Genomic DNA, 22,183 nt, shown 5'->3' on the forward strand with positions numbered 1-22,183 from the left:
TATGTGCAAAGATAAATGCACTGGAGGTTCCTTCCAGGGGCAGAGCCAAGATAGCAATGTAAGGCATAGCAGCTCAAGGTCATCATCAGAATTCCATCCAATCAATAAAAAAAAAAAACTGCCACAAAATGAATACAGGAGTGAAAGAACCAACAAGGAGATAGATAGAAATAACTTTCAAGAAAAGAAAGATAAATCTCCTGGGAGGATTTTAAGCAGAGAAGATCAAAAAAGGCATTACAGAAGCTGGCTGACATCTCATCTGAGCCTTGTAGAAAGATAAGAATTTCAAAGAGATTCATTCCAAGTATGTAGAAAGCTTTTTTTTAGTACTCTTACTGAGTTAAATAAAAATATGTGTAATCAATATAATTTTCATTCAAATTTCTCTACATTCTTATCTGCCTACAATTACTTTTCCTGATGTTGAGTGAAGACGGAATTTATAGTTCCTAGTACCAATATGAATTTGTGTTTGACTCATAGCAAATCACCAAATTTCCTTCTTATTTTATTTCCTAAACTCTAAAATGGAGAAAAAAAAAGTGTCTTGTTGTTAAAAACTACTGGAAAGAACAATAGATTTGTATTCAAAGGACTTGTGTTCCTGGCTTTACCACTTGTTACTTGCATGGCCATGGGCAAAAATTTTATCCCTCTGATTCTCATTTTCTTTATCAGTATAATAGGTAGATTGGAAGAACTCTCTTAAGTACCTTAAATGTTGGATGCTGGAATAATAAAATCAAATCTAATGTTTGTCTTTTTTTTTCCTTTTTCATTAACTATCACCACCACAAAATAAATAAATAAATAAATAAATAAATAAATGAATGAATGAATGAATGAATGAATAAATAAATAAATAAATAACCAAGCAAAGGCATAAAATAGATTATGTGCAAGACCACAAACTCCACATTTTTTTATAATTCAAAGTTGAAGGTATCTCCTGCTCCTGTTCCCCCCTCAAGCCACAGTCAGTGACTGACTTCAGTTTGCTCCCACTGGAGCCTGCCAGCAGTTCTGTTCCAGCAATTGTAAGCAGCCAGTCAGACTCCCCTTGGGGTAACAACCAGACACTCCACTCTCTTGGGAGTGACCGCAGGCCCTGGGCCCCAGTGCCTCAGCAAACACACACAGGCACCTGCTCCTTCCTCACTTCTCCCCTTTCACTGCTGAAGCCCTAGGCAGAGCAAGTGTCCAAGTTTGGGGCCCCCAATGTCCCTGCCTTGTTAGCCAGAGACCTGGTGTGCTCTGACTCTTCAGACACCAGCTGTGGCCGCAGCCAGCTCAGCAGCTCCCAGGACCTTCTGCCTGTGTATTCAAAATCCAGGGGTCTCCTTAGGGAGGTAGGCTCCCCTGGCTCAGCCAACCTGGCTCTGTGGGTTCCTTCTGTTTGTCCTGTTCCTGCCCCCAGGGCCTATGGTGCTGGGACTGAGGCCACGGAAGTTAGAAAACTTTGTCCCTAGTTGTCTTTGGTTGTTCAGCTAAACTCCAGACACTGATCTGTTTTTGCCCCTTTGGATGTAATTTTATGGAGTTATTTTTGGTTGTTTGTGGGGGATTTTAGGAGGGAGTAAAAGCTTCCCAACCTACTCCACCATATTCCCACCTTTCTTCATCATATTAAGAAACTTAGAGACGATCTTGATATCAACAACTTGACTGTGTTAGTATACAAGTGTTAGAGTCAGGAAGAACCTAAGTTCAAATACTGCCTCAGAGACTTAATTGTATGACTCTAAGCAGGGCATTTAACCCCTCTCACTCAGTTTCCCCATCTGTAAAATATTGATGCTATCACTTCCTTATTCTTATGAGGATCAACTGAAAAAGCGCATGCAAAGCAAACCTTCTGTGGTCTCAATGCAAGCTCTTATTTATTTTAATTTACATAAAAGATCAGGCTGAAAGGAGACAGTCATCCAGATTGTTCCATTAAGCTGATTAGCACTCAGTGCCCAAGGGTTACTTGGTATTTTCTCTGGGGTTGTCTTTCCTGACCCTTTTTAGTTGGGATCATAGATGAAATATATGGTATATATGATATATATGGATTGTAAAAATTAAAATTTGTCTCTAGTAATAGAAATATTATATTTTATGAGGTTTACTAAGGATTATTATAAATCAAGGAATAAAGAAATACAAAATAAGAAAACCACGTGCCTAGGGCTGATTAGCCCATTCAAAATCCCACCACCACCACCACCACCTTAGATTACCCACTACATTACTTCAGTGGAAGAGAGAACATCTGAGGCAGAGAGCCAGTTAAATATTCATTGTGATCTCACCCAGGTAGAGACTCAGGTGAGATTATGGGGAATTCTAGGAAATACCAAGGACTTCTGGAATTGAAGTCTAGGGTTCAAATCTCCATTTTACAGAATTATATATATATATACATATATATATATATGGAATATATTTAAGTGAAGATCTCCTGCCTCCTGAATAGGGCATTTAATGTAGCTTTAGTTCATTGGGATAATTTTGTATAAATCTAAAATAATGATTTTGAAGGTACATTAATGTAGTAGAATAAGTATTAAACATGATCCCCCTTTCCATGACATCTGTGATATTTTAAGCTATTCATACCAGTTAACTTGTTACTAGTGAATTGACATAGATGATTAGATGACAAATTTCTTATTTAGGGGTTGTTCATTTTGATGCCCACAGTCACTCCCAATTTATTCCTTTGTTTGGGTGCCAATCAATTTGTGTCCTAAGAATGCTTAGTATGCCATTCTGTGTTTTGGTGCATTTCATTGGTCCCCATGTTACTTTAAAAATTGGTTCCATATCTTTACCAAATTGTTAGCTGTTATTTTAAAGAAACTATTCTTTAAGTTCAATTCTTTAAGGACTGGAAATGACATATATGTACCCATGTTTAAATTAGAGGTGGTGAGATTGGTGTGGTTTAGCTCCATTAGCTTATCTTGGATCTTGGAAAAACATTTTCAAAATCAATTCAGAACCACTCAGAAGAGTATAACAAAAGGAAATAATCCACATGGTTTTACCAAGAATGACATGCCAGAACCATTATATTTCCTTCTCTTTGAGCTCCATGGGATGAAACATATTGGGGAGGAGGGGAATACTAAAAATCTAATAAGATAATGAAAGAATGAAAATGAATAAATAAATATTTACTAAACACTATCCTCAAAAACACAGTGCTAAGCACTTGGTATACAAATAGAAAGACGGTAAGTACCTGTTCTTTAGAAACTCACATTCTAATGGGGAGAGAAGACATGTATAGAATGTTTTAGCTGCCTGTCTGATGCAGGTGGTCCCTTGCTCCTTAGAGTGTGGCAGCAGAGAAAAGAATAATGCTTCTTCTTTAATCTCATTTCCTCTGAAAATTTCATGAGTTTCTGATACTGGACTATGTATGAGAAGTGCTTTAATGATGAAGCTATCTGTGAAGTTACGATATAATTATTGCTGTGTTGATATCAAAAAGATGGTGGGAAATAGTTTGATCTGTTTTGCAGGACAATCTGAGTATGTTTCTTGTTAGGTAAATATATTCTTGACCCAGTAATCAAGGTTAAGTGAAGGTATATCAGTCTATACATCAAAAGTCATTATTAATGATGATGGATTGTACCAAGGAGAATCTTCAGGGAACTGTTCAGCGAGTATAGTATAAGTGACTATCAGTGATCTGAATGAAGTTATCAAACATACTCTCATTAATTTTGCAGATGATAACTTTCCAGTGCTGTTGCTTTTGATTATATTTATAAGGAGGGAAGGATTATTCTAGTATCTGTGGATTCATTTAGATTTAAGAATCAGTTTTATTTAAGTGATCTGGATATTTTATATTTTTGTAGAGTACTTCCTTAAAACAAGGTCTATAAGATGTGCAGCATAAATATGAAGAAACTGAACCTCAAAGAGATTAAAATGACTTATTTATATAGTCACTCAGCTGGTGAATGGCAAAGCCAGGATTCAAACACAAGTCCTCTGATCTGTTAAAGCAGATTCTCCACATTGCTTCAAAGAGAACCAGATCTCTCTCATCATCCTCCCCACTCTTTCCCATTTGATTAATTAAGTCAACTTAAAAGTCCTGAAGTTGACTGAATGAAATTTGTAATGACTACAGTCCTTCCTGTGTTCTATGAAAGGTTAGATTCTTATCTTTAGTTTGACTCATCGAATAATCAACCTTTGAATTTAAATCAGCCATAACAAAACTCAGCTACTCAGCAAACTTAATGAAAGCTTTCTTCTGACTGCTTTATAGTTTTATGATTGCTTCATGAAAAATCAAATACCCAAGATTAATTTTTAAAGGTGGCAATTTCAGTTATTTTTAATGTAACCAAATATCACAAAAAAAGCAAACTGAAAATGAAATCTACTCTTTGTTTGAGTGTTTTAAACATTTACCCATGTAACTGCTCAATGGCAGTAAAAGATCACACATATGTTTCCCAAGCATCTGTGATAGATCAGAACTGCAAAAAAAAAAAAATTGCAATTAAAAAACATCACTCTAAAGTTAAATTATGAGCTTTTCTTCACTTTGAGTATTTTGTTTCTAAATGTAGTTGGTAATTTTGCTCTTTTGAGGCTTATTTTAATTTCACATCAATTTGTATAACAAAAATCATGTAAAATCCTCATTTTCAGGTTCCCTATACCTGACTGGGTAAGTTATAAGTTAATTTTTTAAAGAATGCCATTAAAAAGTACCATGCAGTAATTCCATTAACAAAGAGATCTGAAAACTATTATCTCTCCCATTAAACAATATAATTTTATACCCCAAGAATATGTATGTATAGCCCAGTTGTACAAATTCCCACAATAGCTATGTTCAAAAATATATGTCTCATTCTCTGGTTTTGGTCTTATCACCTCACTGGCAGGAGAGAGGTTCATCTTCAGTTTTCTGCCCCTGTGGTTTATCATTGAGTTGATCAGAGTTCTAAAATCCTCCAAAGTTATTTTTCTTTGTAATGTTGTCATTGTACAAATTGTTCTGCAAGTTCTGCTTATGTTACTCTGCCTTAGTTCATAGAATTGATTCTTAAAAATTTTATTGCTCAAAGGTTATTAGCTAGGATTAGAGTTATTTTCTTAACTAGTTCCGTGTCAGCTTTCTAGACCATGCCAGAAGCAAGGAAAATGCAACTACTTAGTGCTTTCTATCTATACTTCCTCTCCAAAGGAATTACTTCAGTGAGTTCCCATGTCTGAATTGGATTGCAAGGGAAATGCTGTGACTTATTTCCCTCTTAGACATGCCAAGAACAAGGTATTTTCTCTACTCATGCCCTCAGCGATAAGCTGTCCTTTGCTAGATGGGATACCCTTTTAGTATTTAACCATTTTTTTGGTCTGATCTCTGTGTTGTGTAGAAAATACCTTCATTATTGTTAAAGATATGTTCATGTATTCACACACACATACATATATGATATTTTTATTACTATGTCCCCTAAATGACTTATGTTATAGCTAGCTATGTTGAAGGGCTATGAGAGCAAAGAGTTGAGATTTATCAAAAGTTCTTTTTCCTCATGGATACAGGGAAGTTAAGGAAACAAAATTAGTATGTATAGGAAGTAGAATTTGAGTCCAGACCTTATGCCAAGACCAGTTCTATCCAGTACTCCCTGTGCTTTTCATTAAAAGAGGGGAGATTTTAAAATTAAAGATCCAAGCTAAGTGATATTTATGGAAGTCACAAAAAAATTCTACTCTACCATGTGGCATTTCTAGATATGAAAGTGATTTTTTAAATTAAATATTTGCAGTATTGTAGAGAGTGCTAGACCTGGAGTCAAGAAGACCTAGGGACAGATCTTAACTCTAAAACTACTTTTGTGATCTGGAGCAAAGTAATTAAACTCTCTCATTTTCTATATATATTTCTTCATCTATATGATCTATATGATCTCAGAGTTTCTTTCTAGCTCTAAATCTATGCTCCTCTGATTTTTTCCTGCAAAATGTCTTTCAAAGGAAAGTAGGAGAAGTAAGAAAGATGTCTTGGAACACTTAATCAGTATAAAGGGAATATTGGGAAGAAGAGGCAGTGAAGTAGAATGTAGATGGAAAATGTACATTTTTTCCTTTGTTAGAGTATATATACATACATACATACATACACATAGGTTTATTTACCTTGGGATATTTTTCTTCTATTTGGAGAATAAAGATCTTTCCTTTAAAAGATGGGGAGAAATTACTGGACTTGTGATTTCATTGACAAAGGGAATTCCCAGGGAAAGAAACAGTGCATACTCTTAGAAAGCTGTGTAAAGGTTAAATTACTTGCCCAGGGCAAATAGCTAATATTTGTCAGAAACAGGTCTCCATAATGGAAGCCACACTGTTTTTCTTCCCTTAAAGAAATACTTTTTATTCTATAATTCCATACTCTGTCCTTAACAAAGCAATGATAGAAGCCAATCCAAACACCGAATGTGTTTTGTGATCATATGCAGTATAATTCTACTGACATCCTTAAAATTTTAATGAAAATTTCCCATGCTATAAGAACTGTTATTCCTACATGTAAGCAAGTTATAACAACCTTCTGCATCTATAGCTTGACTTCTAAGGTGAGCTCTTACACAGTAATATTAGAATTCAAAACTCAAACATCCCAGGGCAGACCAACAAAACAAAACAAAACAAAAATATTACACAAATATAGAAGGAGTAGAAAAAATACTTGGCTGCATGTTTCCAAAGGGAAATTAAAGAAAGTAATTTTAGTGTTAAGGCAAATTAAGAGAAAGAACTTCAATCAGGACTCTTATTCGGTTATTTTTAATGGAAATACTAACCTGTTTAAACATATTCAGCTCCCTAATAGTGATAACATAATAAATAAAACTGCATGGCAATTTTGAGAGCATGTTATATATGAAACATCTTTAATACCTTTTGAGGCATAAATAGGCTACAAAGCCTTTTTTTTTTCTTTTTAACCTTTCCTTTGCTGCTTTCCTGTCTTGGACATTCTTTTTATTAGATTGGATAAACCATTAATAAAATACTTCTGTTTTTAAAAAGCTATACTATTTGCTACTTTGAGACAGAAACATGAAGCTCAAAGAATTGAGGTAGGACTTTGCAAACCAAATTGTACTGGAATCTTTTCTTTTGAAGCTAGAGTTGCTTGTTTTTTATTTATTTTTTTTTAACAGTGCTGAATAAAGAAAAGTTGTTCTGTCTCTTAGACACTAGGGACAGCAGGAGGATCATTAATGCTTATTCTAGCAGGGTTGGCATTGAGCAGAGCTCTGGGGAGTCTTTTATAGCAGAAAATATTGAGGTGGGAAGGACAGTAAATTCACCATCATTCTTTCAGCATAACAGGATGATATGACCTGGCTTGTAGACATTTCTCTGTGGCACAGTTCCAGGAAAATAAGGTTCAGTTTGATCCTGAACATTAGCTTGTGCTGTAATATAATAAGTTGACAGTCATCCTTGCTCTGTAGTATATTACAAACCAAAGCAACTTTCTTATTATCCATTTTATTATTGTTATTGCTTCATAAGAGTGTATTAAATTTAAATTTGATTGTTCTGGGATTAGAGTAATTTTTTACTTGTTTTCTCTTTACTCTGTCTCCAGGCTTGATGGCTCATAGTTTTCTTATAAAACTACAGGCAGTTCCTGATTTAGAAATGTATTTTTACATAGTGATTAATAATTGGGAACCTACTACCTCTCTAGGAGGCATTCATAGGAATTTCTCTTTCCTTCTTCCCTGGTTTTCTACCCTGGAATTCTCTTCCCTGCTGTTAGTTAAGATTACAGGCTCTGGTTCCTATTTTTCACTTTTTATCAATATATGTGCAGGGTGAAATCTATAAAGTAAAACAGGTGATAGCCAGTGTTGAAGAGGATAATGAATTTTTGTATCCATTTTTCCTTTCATCCCTTATACCTGATCCTGGAGTATGGGACCCCTAAAGAAATTACCCAGGACAGCCACTGAGCTAGGATGCTCTAAAATATAACAAATTTTGAGTTGGGTAGGTCCAAAGACAGTCCATTATCATATGGGTAACTTTCTGATAGGAAAAAGACAAGGAGAGGAGTAAATTTTATTTGTTTTTAACTTTTCACCTCCACATAATCTCATTGTTGCTAATAGGAATACCTTCAGGATGCATTTTTTTTTTTTTGGAAAGTTAGAGAGAACCTATGATATTGGATCCTGTTCTATAGCAGACTAGAGAGGAAGAAAAATCCCTACCTGGAAGAAATAGACCAAGGATGCAGGCAGGCTAATCCTTGACATTCTTAGAAGAAGAGAAAATATGTCATAGCAAAAAGTCCATCTAATCCTCAGAGGCTATGGACCTTAAAACTTCATAGGGCCTGGGGACTAGGTCTGTGATTTCCTTGTTAGAGAACTCCCAGATGAGGAAATTCTGCTATCAGTGTAGTTTAGCACTTTATCTGTCACGTGTAGTCTTAAGAGAGTTCCCTAGGCAGAGCTTTAACAGTTAAGAGACTTCTTTCCCCTGGTTCACAGAGTTATCATCTGTCAGGTCAGAGTAGGGATTGGAATCCATTCTAATTGGGGAAAAGGAAATAGATATTTATATTTCAAATATTATGTGCTGGGTACTATACTAAGCACTTTACAAATGTAATCTCATTTGATCCTCACAACAATCCAGTGGTGTAGGGGATGTTAATATTTCCCTTTTACATTTGAAGAAACTCAGGCAAACAGAGCTTAAGTGACTTGGCCAGCAGGCACACAGTTACTATGTTCCTGAGACTGCATTTGAACTGAGGTCTTCCTACCTCCAAGCCTAGCCCAGCACTCTTTCACTGGATTCCCTAGTGCCTAATTGACAGGGGAGGTATATAATCAAGTGATTCAAAAGTGATAACTACAAAGGGGTAGAGTCCTGAATCTAGAGTAAGATGATAGGGTTGAATCACAACTTTTCAACTTCAGATGTATAGGACTTTGGTCAAGTGATATAATTTTTCTGGTTCTTAGTTTTATCATTCATAAAATGAAAGAGTTTGACCTGGAATTGGGTGATTTCTAAGGTTCCTTACAATTCTATATCCTTTGAGTGTTATAAATAGAGCTGTGAAAAATTGTTGGAAGGAGAAAGAAAGGTAAATTACTAGACACAATGCAAATGTGGGTTTATAAAGTGTTTTCCTGACTATTTCTCTGTAAGAAATGTATTACAAATGAGAAGATGGAGTTTTCTGTTAGAGGTCATCTAGTCCAAGTTCCTCATTTTATAGATTAGCAAACTGAAGCCTAGAGAAGGGAAAACGACTACTCAAGGTCACCTAGCTAGCCTCTGACAGAGCAGACTGGAACCTACAACTTTTAATTCCATATTCTTTCTGCTCTTACTACATTTTCTCCTGGGAAGATAGCATGATAAAAGTACCTAAGGACTGACCAGGCAATTTATTTGTAACATTTCTAACATTTCTAACATTTGTTATTATTTTGTTATTTTGGTTTATACTGAATGTAAAATATTTTTGAGAACACAATCAATTCTCACTTGAAAACTTCCTCTTCCCTTTTAAGTGTACTTCTATTTACTTAAGTGACTATGTTTACTATGTTTTACTAATTGTAACATATTAATAGGAATCAACCCTGCCAAGCAGAGTAGAGGACTATTTTATCTTTTCTTCTTCAATTTGTATGAAAAGTTGTTTAGGATTCCATAATATTTGTGATACTAAATCTTGCAGAGTAGTTTCAGTGAGTTCCCCTTTTATTCCTGCTACATGAGGAGAAAATATATTTTACTTCAAATTAGTGTTAGGTGATCCACTTCAAATATAAGTAAGGATTCCTCTATTTGACAACCAAATTAAGCACCATCACCTGAGAATTTCAAAGTAAGTATCTTTCATTTGGAAAGTCTGGGACCAGAAGAAAACCTATTTTGGCCTTTGGAGTTGCGGTGGTTGTTTTAAGTACTCTTTGTGTTGGACTGAGAATTTGATCAACTTTGATAACTGTAAAAACTATATAGTCTGTGGCATTGACAAACTTCTCGCTTAATGCTCATTTTGATGTCTTTCTAGGGTTCTAATTCATTCTAAATGAAGTTAATTGGGCTATGAAATATAGACGGTTTCCAGCGCTTTGAGAAGTCCGAAGATCACATTGTTTTTTCATTGACTTTGCTCCGTTTCTTTTTTATTTTAGAAATCTCCACCACCGGACCGGTTGGCCTGGGAAGCACGACTACCACCACGAGTACAACCTTCAGGATCACTACTGGAAGCCCCGGGAGGAGTACCACCACTTCCGTGCCAGGGAGAAGGAACAGAAGCACCAGTACCCCATCCCCAGCGGCTGTGGTACCAGATGAAATCACTACTCACGTTCCGCCTGCTTCCTCTCAGCTACCAGCTCAGGATGAGAGCTGTGAAGCGGTGGAAGCTCGGGAAATCATGTGGTTTAAGACCCGTCAAGGACAAATGGCAAAACAGCCATGCCCTGCCGGGACAGTAGGTGAGTCTTTTATTCAGTATTTGTTTATTTATTTATTTGTTTGTTTGTTTGTTTGTTTATTCATTCATTTATTTATCTATCTGTTTCTTTGTTTTAGATGAGTCCTTCAGAAAGACTCTAACTTCTCCCTAATGAATATAGATGCAAAAATCTTAAATAGGATACTAGCAAAAAGACTCCAGCAAGTGATCAGAAGGGTCATCGACTATGATTAAGAAGGATTTATACCAGGGATGCAGGGCTGGTTCAATATTAGGAAAACCATCCACATAATTGACCACATCAACAAGCAAACCAACAAAAATCACATGATTATTTCAATAGATGTAGAAAAAGCCTTTGATAAAATACAACACCCATTCCTATTAAAAACACTGGAAAGCATAGGAATAGAAGGACCTTTCCTAAAAATAATAAACAGTATATATCTAAAACCATCAGCTAATATCATCTGCAATAGGGATAAACTAGATGCATTCCCAATAAGATCAGGAGTGAAACAAGGATGCCCATTAGCACCTCTACTATTTGACATTGTATTAGAAACACTAGCAGTAGCAATTAGAGAAGAAAAAGAAATTGAAGGCATCAAAATAGGCAAGGAGGAGACCAAATTATCACTCTTTGCAGATGACATGATGGTCTACTTAAAGAATCCTAGAGATTCAACCAAAAAACTAATAAAAATAATCAACAACTTTAGCAAAGTTGCAGGATACAAAATAAACCCACATAAGTCATCAGCATTTCTATATATTTCCAACACAGCTCAGCAGCAAGAACTAGAAAGAGAAATCCCATTCAAAATTACCTTAGACAAAATAAAATACTTATGAATCTACCTCCCGAGACAAACACAGGAACTATATGAACACAACTACAAAACACTTTCCACACAACTAAAACTAGACTTGAACAATTGGAAAAACATTAACTGCTCATGGGTAGGATGAGCCAATACAATAAAAATGACCATCCTACCCAAACTCATCTATCTATTTAGTGCCATACCCATGGAACTTCCAAAAAATTTTTTTACTGATTTAGAAAAAACCATAACAAAGTTCATTTGGAAGAACAAAGGATCAAGGATATCCAGGGAAATAATGAAAAAAAAAATACAAAGGAAGGGGGCCTTGCAGTCCCAGATCTCAGACAATATTATAAAGCAGCAGTCATTAAAACAATCTGGTACTGGCTAAGAGACAGAAAGGAGAATCAGTGGAATAGACTCGGGGTAAGTGACCTCAGCAAGACAGTATATGACAAACCCAAAGATTCCAGCTTTTGGGACAAAAATCCACTATTTCATAAAAACTTCTGGGAAAATTGGAGGACAGTGTGGGAAAGATTAGGCTTAGATCAACACCTCACACCCTACACCAAGATAAATTCAAAATGGGTGAATGACTTGAACATAAAGAAGGAAACTATAAGAAATTTAGGCGAACACAGAATAGTATACATGTCAGACCTTTGGGAAGGGAAAGACTTTAAAACCAAGCAAGACTTAGAAAGATTTACAAAATGCAAAATAAATAATCTGGAATACATCAAATTTAAAAGTTTTTGTACAAACAAAACCAATGTAACTAAAATCAGAAGGGAAGCAACAAATTGGGAAGCAATCTTCATAAAAACCTCTGACATAGGTCTAATTACTCAAATTTACAAAGAGCTAAATCAATTGTACAAAAAAAATCAAGCCATTCTCCAATGAAAAATGGGCAAGGGACATGAACAGCCAGTTCTCAGCAAAAGAAATCAAAACTATTAATAGGCACATGAAAAAGTGCTCTACATCTCTTATAATCAGAGAGATGCAAATCAAAACAACTCTGAGGTATCACCTCACACCTAGCAGATTGGTCAACATGACAGCAAAGGAAAGTAATGAATGCTGGAGGGGATATGACAAAGTAGGCACATTAATGCATTGCTGGTGGAGTTGTGAATTGATCCAACCATCCTGGAGGGCAATTTGGAACTATGCCCAAAGGGCGATAAAAGACTGTCTGCCCTTTGATCCAGCCATAGCACTGCTGGGTTTGTACCCCAAAGAGATAATAAGGAAAAAGACTTGTACAAGAATATTCATAGCTGCGCTCTTTGTGGTGGCAAAAAATTGGAAAACGAGGGGATGCCCATCAATTGGGGAATGGCTGAACAAATTGTGGTATATGTTGGTGATGGAATACTATTGTGCTAAAAGGAATAATAAAGTAGAGGAATTCCATGGAGACTGGCACAACCTCCAAAAAGTGATGCAGAGTGAAAGGAGCAGAACCAGGAAATCATTATACACAGAGACTGATACACTGTGGTACAATTGAAGGTAATGGACTTCTCCATTAGTGTCAATGCAATGTCCCTGAACAATCTGCAGGGATCTAAAAAATACTATCCACAAGCAGAGGATAAACTGCAGAGGATGAAATGACCAAATAATATAATATTAAAAAAAAAAAGAGAGAGACTCGAACTAATGGCCTTGCTTTCTCTTATTTTGGCTCAGTGATCAAACCCTTTAGGCTTACTCAGTAATGCATATGAATAAATAGAGCAATTTCAAAGACGAGTTGATTAATTATTAAGTGCAATAAATTAAGCTTAGCATAAGCTTTTCACGAAGCCTTATAGTCTTGTCCAAAATGGCAAAGATTAGAATTTGGTTAACATGAGGTCTTGTGAATAGAATAGGAGATAATAATAACAAACTTGGACCAAACTTTGAAAGATATTTTATATCTAGTTTTAACCCACATTGGATTTGTTATTTAAAGCTTTCAAGTAAACTGTGAAAATTATTGAGAAAAAGCCCGGCAGAGGGCAAACATGCATCAAGGGATAGATAAGAATTAAACAGTCCTTTTCTCAAGCTATTATTTGTGTGACTGATAATATTCCTCATGGGAAACATGCATTGTGATTTTAATTTTTAAACAAGAAGTGTTCCAACTTTATCACAATAGCTGGACCCGGGTGAGATTAGTAGTTGATCACTGCATTTGATTTACATTATTTCATAAAATGCATGATTTAATCAATTGGAAATTAATCCAATATTAGAAGGGCCATATTCCATTCTGTTTTTACTGGAGTTTGTGTCCCTGGATGATTAAAATGAAACCAAAATATAGCCAAGGCATTCTGGTATTTCTTGTGACTAATATTCCCTTGATAAGCTGTTTCCTGGATTTTGTTATACTTAATTCCATGCAGTTTTTGACATGGTAGAAGATGCTTTCTAAACTATAGGGTATTAAAAAGGGCCTATTGTCATCATATCATCATTATACTGGTAGATCAGAGACAGGGCTACTGATATAAAGTATGTATATTTTTAAAAGTTATTTGAAAAAATCTAAGATATTCACCTAAAAAAGAGGAAATATATGAACTAGATCATAATCTCATTAGGAGGAGGGATATTGATTATCTTTGCATCTTTCCTTGTGCTTAGCACAGTAATTTGCATTTGTTAGTAAATGATTGTTAAATGAATAAGTAAATAAATGATTTCTTAACTGATTTGTATTCAGAAGTGGTGAGGCAAATGTTTAATTTATCAAGTTTTTTACTACAAAGTAAAGTGAATACAACCTTAAATTTTGTCATCCCACAATATATCCCCTATTTATATGAGTTGGACAGTCAGAGTTAAAAAACCTTAGGTTCAAAAGTACCTGCATTCAAACCCAACCTTGGACATATAGTAGCTATATGACTGAGCAATCACTCTTTTGGACTCAGTGTTGAAACAATAGGGATAATCATAACTCTAATCCTTAACGGTTGCTGTGAACACCAAATGAGATAATTTATCTAAAATGCATTGCAAATCTTAAAATACAATATGCATGCAAGTTGTTATTATCATTTCTGTAATGATAATCATTATTATGTTAAGAACAGACAAAATTCCTTGATAGAACAAGAGAAATATTTTCCCATTGATACTTTAATTATAAATAAAACATAATGCACAAAACAAGAAGGTATATACCCTCACCAATAGTCTGTGCACTCTCATTCCCTTTTCATTTGTTTGTTCCTTAATCTGTTACGTTCTTTAAAGAACAACTTATCATTACTACTTATTTGACCCCTTTCCTCATCCCTACCCCAAGGTGCCAATGTTCTGTACCTTGTGGTATTTATTCATTTTTATATATTTTGTGTTTACTTATTTTCATGCATGTTATGAGCTTTGTATTTCCTTACACATCCATCTTCCCCTACATGGTGTCTTGCTCATAGCAAGAACTTAATCGATTTTCATTGAAATGAACATCAGCTATAAATTCCAAAGGGAGAATTTCTTTAAAGATGGTTAGATTTTACAACATTTTTGTGTTGGTAAACCTTTTTTTCCTGCTTGACCAAGCCCCAGAATACTAATCTCTTAAAGGATTCTCTAAATGAGATTAACTAGGATTCAAAAGAATTTGAACTAGAGATCCATATAGGAAATCCAAATAGAGGAGAGTATCTATTCTCTTGACAGACTATTGAGCTGGTCATGAGTGCATGCATCTTATCTTAGATACTGTATATATAAAATGTGTGGAGTCCGGAAATGAAAGAGGGAAGAGTGAAGAAAAGATTATATTTGTGAAATCATGGCATGTTTTCAATGAAGCCAAATTCCTCTTTAAAGCACTGGCCTTTATAAAAAAAATACATTACTGATAATTTTTGTTCATGCATAAGTGCAATGGAGAGATGTTTGGTAGGTTAAAGACACTACAGCATATGTCTTATGATGAGTCACTGGCAAAAAGCAGTGTAAAAAGTACCACCAATTACAAGGGATTGTTAAAGGAAGTGACCTGGGAACTAAGGGAGGGCGAAGACTATTAGGGAGCATTCATGCTCCATTGGTATCAACATATTCCTGTGTCCTAGATACAGAACCGTTGTATATATGTTGGGTATACCATCTTTAGACAGTTTATAGGATAGAATAATTTTGTTCAGCATAGGAAAGATTCTACCTATGTTTAAGGCTTTTAGAAAATGGATTATGATACCTCATTAGGTAATGATTTCCCTGTCATTAAAAATATGCAAGCAGAGACCTGATGACCACTTGCCCAATAACATGTTGAAAGGATTTGTGAAACAAATGAAGGATTAGACTTAGATGATGCCTAACCTCCCTTTTCTTTTGGATCTTGTGATTCTGTGATGTGACAAGTAGCACAAAGTTACTTTTAAAATTAAATGTATACTTGTGTTTCACTTGTGGAAATTTTTAGAAAATAATTTTCCTTTCTATATTAGATCCCTTTCTAAAAGAAGGAAGAAAGTCTATCTTTGAAATGTGAATGCCTTTCTCTTGGCTCTAATTTAAACACTCAATGGTTTGAAATTATTTTAAGCTCAAATATAGTATTTTGAGTACATAATAAAAAAGGGATGTACAAATTCCTGTTTCTGTTATTCTTGTAGGTGTGTCTACCTTCCTCTGTTTAGCCCCAAATGGAAGTTGGGATCCTCAAGGACCAGATCTCAGCAATTGTTCTTCTCCCTGGGTCAATCACATAACACAGAAGGTAACTCCTTCCACTGTACTGCAAGTATTCATTCCTTTGGTGACACTGATGCATCACTGTGGATTATAAATGAAGAAAAAAAATCTGTAACAAAAAAGAAAATCAGAATCCTCTCCTTCCTATTACCTTATCTAATTTCATATACAATTTTATTGTATTGGGTTGGGAAGGAATGGGGAGAGGGAAGTCCTCAGTAATTAATGACCTCCTAATAGCTTGCCTAAACTTTCTTGAGATATCTGTTGCTCTGCTCTTATACTCTAATCTTGTAATGTATTTATCATAATAAATGAATACAAATAATGTGCTTTTAAAGTCACATCAATAAGCAATTATTAAGCACCTACTACTGTGTACCAGGCACTAAGCTTAGCATCAGAGAAAGAAAGGCAAAAATAGTCCAAGGAACTCACAGTCTAATGGGAGACACAACATATAAATCACTGTGTACAGAAAGATAGACATAGAATAAATTGGAGATAATCTTAAAGGGGATACCAAAGCATTAAGGAAGACCTAGCTTCTTATAGACAGTATAATTTTAGTTAAAACTTAAAGGAAGCCAGGGAAAGCAAAAGCCCAAAACAAGGAAGCAAAGCATTCCAGGATAAGCGATAGCCTGTGAAAATGTGCAGAATCTAGAGATGGATTGTTTTGTTCAAGGAACAGTAAGGAAACCAGAGTCACACTGGATTGTACAGCAAATAGAGGGGAATACAGCATAAAAAGGCTGAGGATGTAGGTGGGGGGGAAGGGGGGTTGACAGGTTATGATGGGTTTTTAAAAGTCAAACAAACCAAAAGACTTCATATTGGATACTATGGATTAATAACAACAACCACAATGACAACAAAAATAATGTACCTCCCAGAGCATTGAGAACTGGAAGTGGAAATTTTCAAAAGACATTTCCATGCTTCCAAGAAAATGCTTCATCCATATGTACCTTGGATAGACAGTGGAATCTTCTTTTAATAGTCTCTCTTTTGAAGTCTTGTCATTTGATCAATTTGATCAATGTTCTTTCGAATTTAATTTATCAGTGTTAAAAGTACATTAATGTGTGGCAATAAAATTTTGCAGACTCAATTTAATAGGGCTTATTTGGTTGCAATATGTTGAACATTTTTATTATTAATGCACTATGGGGCTTTGCGTTGATTTCATAACAAACAGAGACCAGATGTGCATTTATGCCAAAACTGCTGTGGGATGCATCCTTATTATAGCAATTTATGTGGTTTTATTCACTCCTAATATCACAAGTCCTTCTATGGAACATTAGCTAGGCTGTAGAATTTCTGAAAGATATTTTTTTCCAAAAGAAGTATTACAAATGATAGCCTTAGAAGAAACATGGCCTTGCCATTTGCTCTGCTCTCTATTAGTTTTTAACTACCTTCATCCTCAGTGATATACTGTACAGTAATCAGTAAATATTCACCCTAGTATATCATGTAGCAAATGAGCCATAACTGTCTCTTTACCCTAAATCACAAACACGGACTAATGGTGGGGACTGTAGTTTCTCTTTTACATATATTGATATGTAACAGTCTGAATACCTGTTGCTATTCAGAGCTGGCAGTCTGGATGTGAGTCTGGTCCAATTTCAATACTGATCCTGCCACACAGATTTTCCTTTGATTTTATTACAGTGTAGCTCAGACCTCAGGGTGAATAACTCTTGCAGGATGTGATCAGATTAATAGATCAGTAGCATATCTGGTACCATTAGCAGCTTTGCATTTTTTAAAACTACCCACATGCTTAGCCTACGGGTTAATATGATTTTAGTCATCATTCACCTAGAAAACTGGGTGCTTTCATGCTGTTGCCTGAAAATAGACTTCTAGAGAGAAAAAAGAATACTTATGCTGTTCCAGCTAAGGAAAGAAAAAGATCATAGGAACATAGATTTGAAATTGAAGGAACCTTAGAGACCAGCAATGTCCTTATTTTACTGAGGAGGAAATTAAGATTCAGAGAAAGTAATTTATACAGGTTAAGGAACTTCTCTAAGAAAGTACGGGAATGAAATAGTAGAGTGAGGAATGGAGCCCAGATGTTCTGACTCTCCAAATCAATGATCCAATATTCATATAGAGTAGGCTTGACTTTTGAATGCAGCAGATTTCTTAGTAAATTATTCCTGTCAATATCCCCAATTATAAAAAATGGAAATTTAAAGTACCTTAGATATGATTTGACAGATGAGAAAATCAAGGAGGGGGAAAAAGAAGTCCAAGTTCACAAATGTTTTACTTCAATTATTCTCTTTTTGGGGAGGTTTACAGTTCTTTCCCCCTCCCTCTAATTTGACTGTGACTCCCACAAAGGCAGGAAAACCTACTACTACGTGTCTGACTCAGTCCTGTCTTTCTGGTTCACTTACGTCATAACTGCTATGTCCATTGAAGTACTGTCATACTTATGGTGAAATAAAAAATCGAGACATGTGTATGAGAAAAGCAATGGAACTGAGCCAAAACTTTTGACTGGTACCTGGATGTATAACCTATGGATACCAATACTAACATAGATATAGAATAAAATTTCTTTTCATTATTTTTATGCATTGGTTTAAAAAATGAGATTCTAGACTGACAGCCTCTGTAAATTTGTCTCAGCTGTCCTCCTTTCCCTTTTCAACTCTATTTGTTTTGGGCATTCCACCACTACAAACACCAACTTTAGGACCCTTTTTGCCTTTGTTTTATCTCCCCATTTAAAGATCTCACTTCATTTAATGATTTGTGTTTAAGAAGACCATGTGGAAATATCCTCACCATTATTATCTAACATTAATATCTAAGGGTGGGGATTTTTAGATGACGATACATGCAATTAATCTAACCTTCATCAGGCTATATATTCAACTACTGAGTTCATTCATATGTAGGTTCATGGCATTCATTTAAATTTCCAAACATTCATAGAATTTTTTTTCTGTTCCATGCCTTGAATTCAGAGAAAGAATGCACCTGAATCATCCATAAAGAACTTATGTCCATCCTGTCTTTAGAAAAACAACCTATGACCTCCTTTTATTGTCATATATAATGCTAATGAATTTTGAGATAAAGCTGTCATTTCTGAATTTTTTTAGAAAGTAAAAAGAGATGAAAAGGATGTTGATATATTTCATGATAAGATATGGGAAGGGATTATTTGACCTGGAGCTTCAGGTTGAACTCTGTCCCTAAATCAAATTTTCTTCATTTATTTAAATTTTATGATTTCAGAATTCTGTGAAGTATGATGTTTGGGGAAACAATCCACTTTCAGTCTAACAATCTACTTATTATGTATCTATATTGAGCCCAACAGGTAAATGTTGAGGGTAAGAGAAAAATAAATAAGATGGTTTCCTTGACCAAAAAAAAAAAACACAAAAACTTACTATAATAGGAAAGTTAAAAATATATCACAACTACAGTGCACTGAACAAAGTGCATAAGAGAGGTATCAAGTGTTAGGATACTGAGAATCCAGAAGATGAATATATATCTGGGCATACCAAGCAAAGCTTTCTAGAGGACATTATACTGGGGAAAGATACCAGAATTACTTAAACCTCTCCCAATTGTTAAAGACAAAAGCAATTTGCTATTGATTTAATAACTTGGGTTAAGATTGATGGCAAAATAGATGTATTCTTTCAAGGAAATGGCAGTTCTGCACTTAAATACTTTGAATAACTCCTTAATGAATTCTTTTGGCACCCAGATTAGGATTTTTCTATAATAAATGTCATGAAATGTCAAAGCTTATTTCAAAGAAAATTGTTTTTGGCTCCTGTCAGGGCTTAAATATGTAAATAATATCAATCTCTGTCATAATTACTATGCTTAGCTAAAGCTTAAGGTTTTTCTCCTATTTTGAAAAGATTATTTATTCAAGATTGAAGTTATAACACCACTATTTAAATCTAGACAGTGATTTGATAATCTACACAGACCCCTTCATTTTTGTAATGCTTATACTTTATTTTCTTAGAAATAATTTTTAACAGATTTGAGTAATTGAAGTTAAAAATGAAGTTGTCAATGGCCTCGGTTGAACATTTCTATATTTTACTTCTCTCCTATGTATAAACCTCACAAATCTAATATTCAAAAAAGGAAGTCGAGTTCAGTCAGCACTTTCCTATGGGAACACCTCAAATCAATACTGAATCTATGACTTAAGCTACCCTTCATTCTTCAGAATTAAAGTATGAAGAGAAAATGGCATAAGTTTGTTACTAGTTTTCCTCTGTTTAATAGACTTGAGGGATGTGAGTACTAGAAGAGATCTTATATAATTTAGTCTAACCCTACTAGTTTGTAACAGTCAGTCACTGGCCTCAAGGCTAAACAAGATTTAAATGTATTTTCAGACATATACAAAATCCTGTTTATTTTCAGTACCATTTAAAAAAATCATATGAACATCAGTATTTCATTTTTAAATGTGAAATATTCTATTCTTGTTTTTACCATTGATCTCTACAAAATGATTGGTTGTTAATGTATAAAATTGAGAAAAATTATTATTAAGTATCAGAGTATTTTTCCTTTAATAAATATGCATAATATAATAGCATAGTTTATACCGTTGCAATTTTCTTCTAGGATAGTAGGAGACAATTCTTTTTACTGATATTTCATGAATTAGAATCATCAATTCACAGATAGACAATAGTAATGAATGTTTGGAACTCTGAATTCCTGGACTCCATCTCATGCTTTCTATTTCAATGAAGTCTAATTCTATGGAGCCAAGCTTAGTATGTTTATATAAGGCAGAAATAAATTCCTAAAAAGTTTTGATTTCCTTATTCTAATCAATCAACAAACACTCATTATGTGCCAAGCACATTTCTTATTATGAATGTCAGAAAGATGAAAGTTCCTGCCCTCAAGAAGTTTGCAGAGTGTATATTAACTCACCATGAACAAATATTTTGAGCACTAGAAAACCAGTTATTAGACACATTAATATTGATGAGTCCACAAAGTTTGAATTTTCCCACATGCTGTAAGCATCATAGATCCAGAATTAGAATGGACCTTAGAAGGTATCAAGTATAGTCTGTCTAAGATATGAAAGAGGAAGTAAGGAACTTGCCCAGGATGACACAACTATTAAGAATATGGAATGAGATTTGAACCCATGTCCTCTTGACTCTTACACCAGTAGGAGTGACCAATCCAATATGCCACCTTGCTGTTCAACTCTTATTTGTATAATTAATGAAAAAGCCTGTCTTGCTAGTACAAATATGTTATTTTTATAAGCATTTGTGTTATTTAACATGACTACTTAAACAAATCATCATATTTAACTTCTGTTAAGGGACTTACTCTTAGCTTTCTTTTTTTTTCTCTAGTGTCTAATTTCCCTTACTATGATAATTGACAGCTGATTTTAATAAAGAAATACTTCAGAGCAACCATTCAAAATTATACACACAAAAAAGCCAAAACTAAATAGGGACAATTTCCAGTAATGTTTCCTAGATGTCTTTGTTTTGCAAATGATTTTCTTTTCATGAAACTTTCTTTTAAATATAATGAAGAATAATATTGGTGCTTATATTCTTGAGTTACATGAAAAGAAAAAGCATTACTTACTTTGAATTTTATGATGTACATCATTATTTAATATGTAACTCTACTTTCCATTTAGGTGTGGTAGTTGTCTTAACCAGACTGATATAGATAATTATTCACCATGCTTTGCAACCTCAAAGAATGATGAATACTTTGACTATTTCTAAACTCACAGTGGCTAAACTACACTCTTACTATTTTAGTTATCTCTATGCTCAAATATTTCAATGAATTGATGATGAAATCAATATGAGAAGAATCTATATCTCAGAAGATATAGATTCAATTCTCCTTATGACCTCCGATATTCTTGTCCATTCCCTCTTGCTATTCTACCACAACAGGGTCATATCCTTGCTCATGTTCTTTTGACATTGAATATCATCAGGGTATTGGTAATAGAGTGAATAGAGCAGAGGGACCAGAGTCAGGAGGATCTAAATTCAAATCTGGCCCTGACACTTACTAGATGTGTCACCCTGGGCAGTTCAATTTACCTAGT

General features: G+C 34.6%; 1 protein-coding gene across 12 annotated transcripts in view; it reads left to right on the forward strand.

Moving 5' to 3' along the window:
- ADGRL3 (adhesion G protein-coupled receptor L3) overlaps positions 1–22,183 on the forward strand; it is a 982,472-nt gene that overhangs the window by 764,254 nt on the left and 196,035 nt on the right. For all 12 annotated transcript variants that reach the window (XM_056802666.1, XM_056802677.1, XM_056802672.1 and 9 more), the window contains 2 exons: positions 10,218–10,526; positions 15,981–16,084. In XM_056802666.1, the coding sequence (XP_056658644.1) occupies positions 10,218–10,526; positions 15,981–16,084 (413 nt within the window). The remainder of the gene's footprint in view (positions 1–10,217; positions 10,527–15,980; positions 16,085–22,183) is intronic.

The sequence above is a fragment of the Monodelphis domestica genome, chromosome 6 (assembly GCF_027887165.1).
Source record: "Monodelphis domestica isolate mMonDom1 chromosome 6, mMonDom1.pri, whole genome shotgun sequence".
NCBI lineage: Eukaryota > Metazoa > Chordata > Mammalia > Didelphimorphia > Didelphidae > Monodelphis > Monodelphis domestica.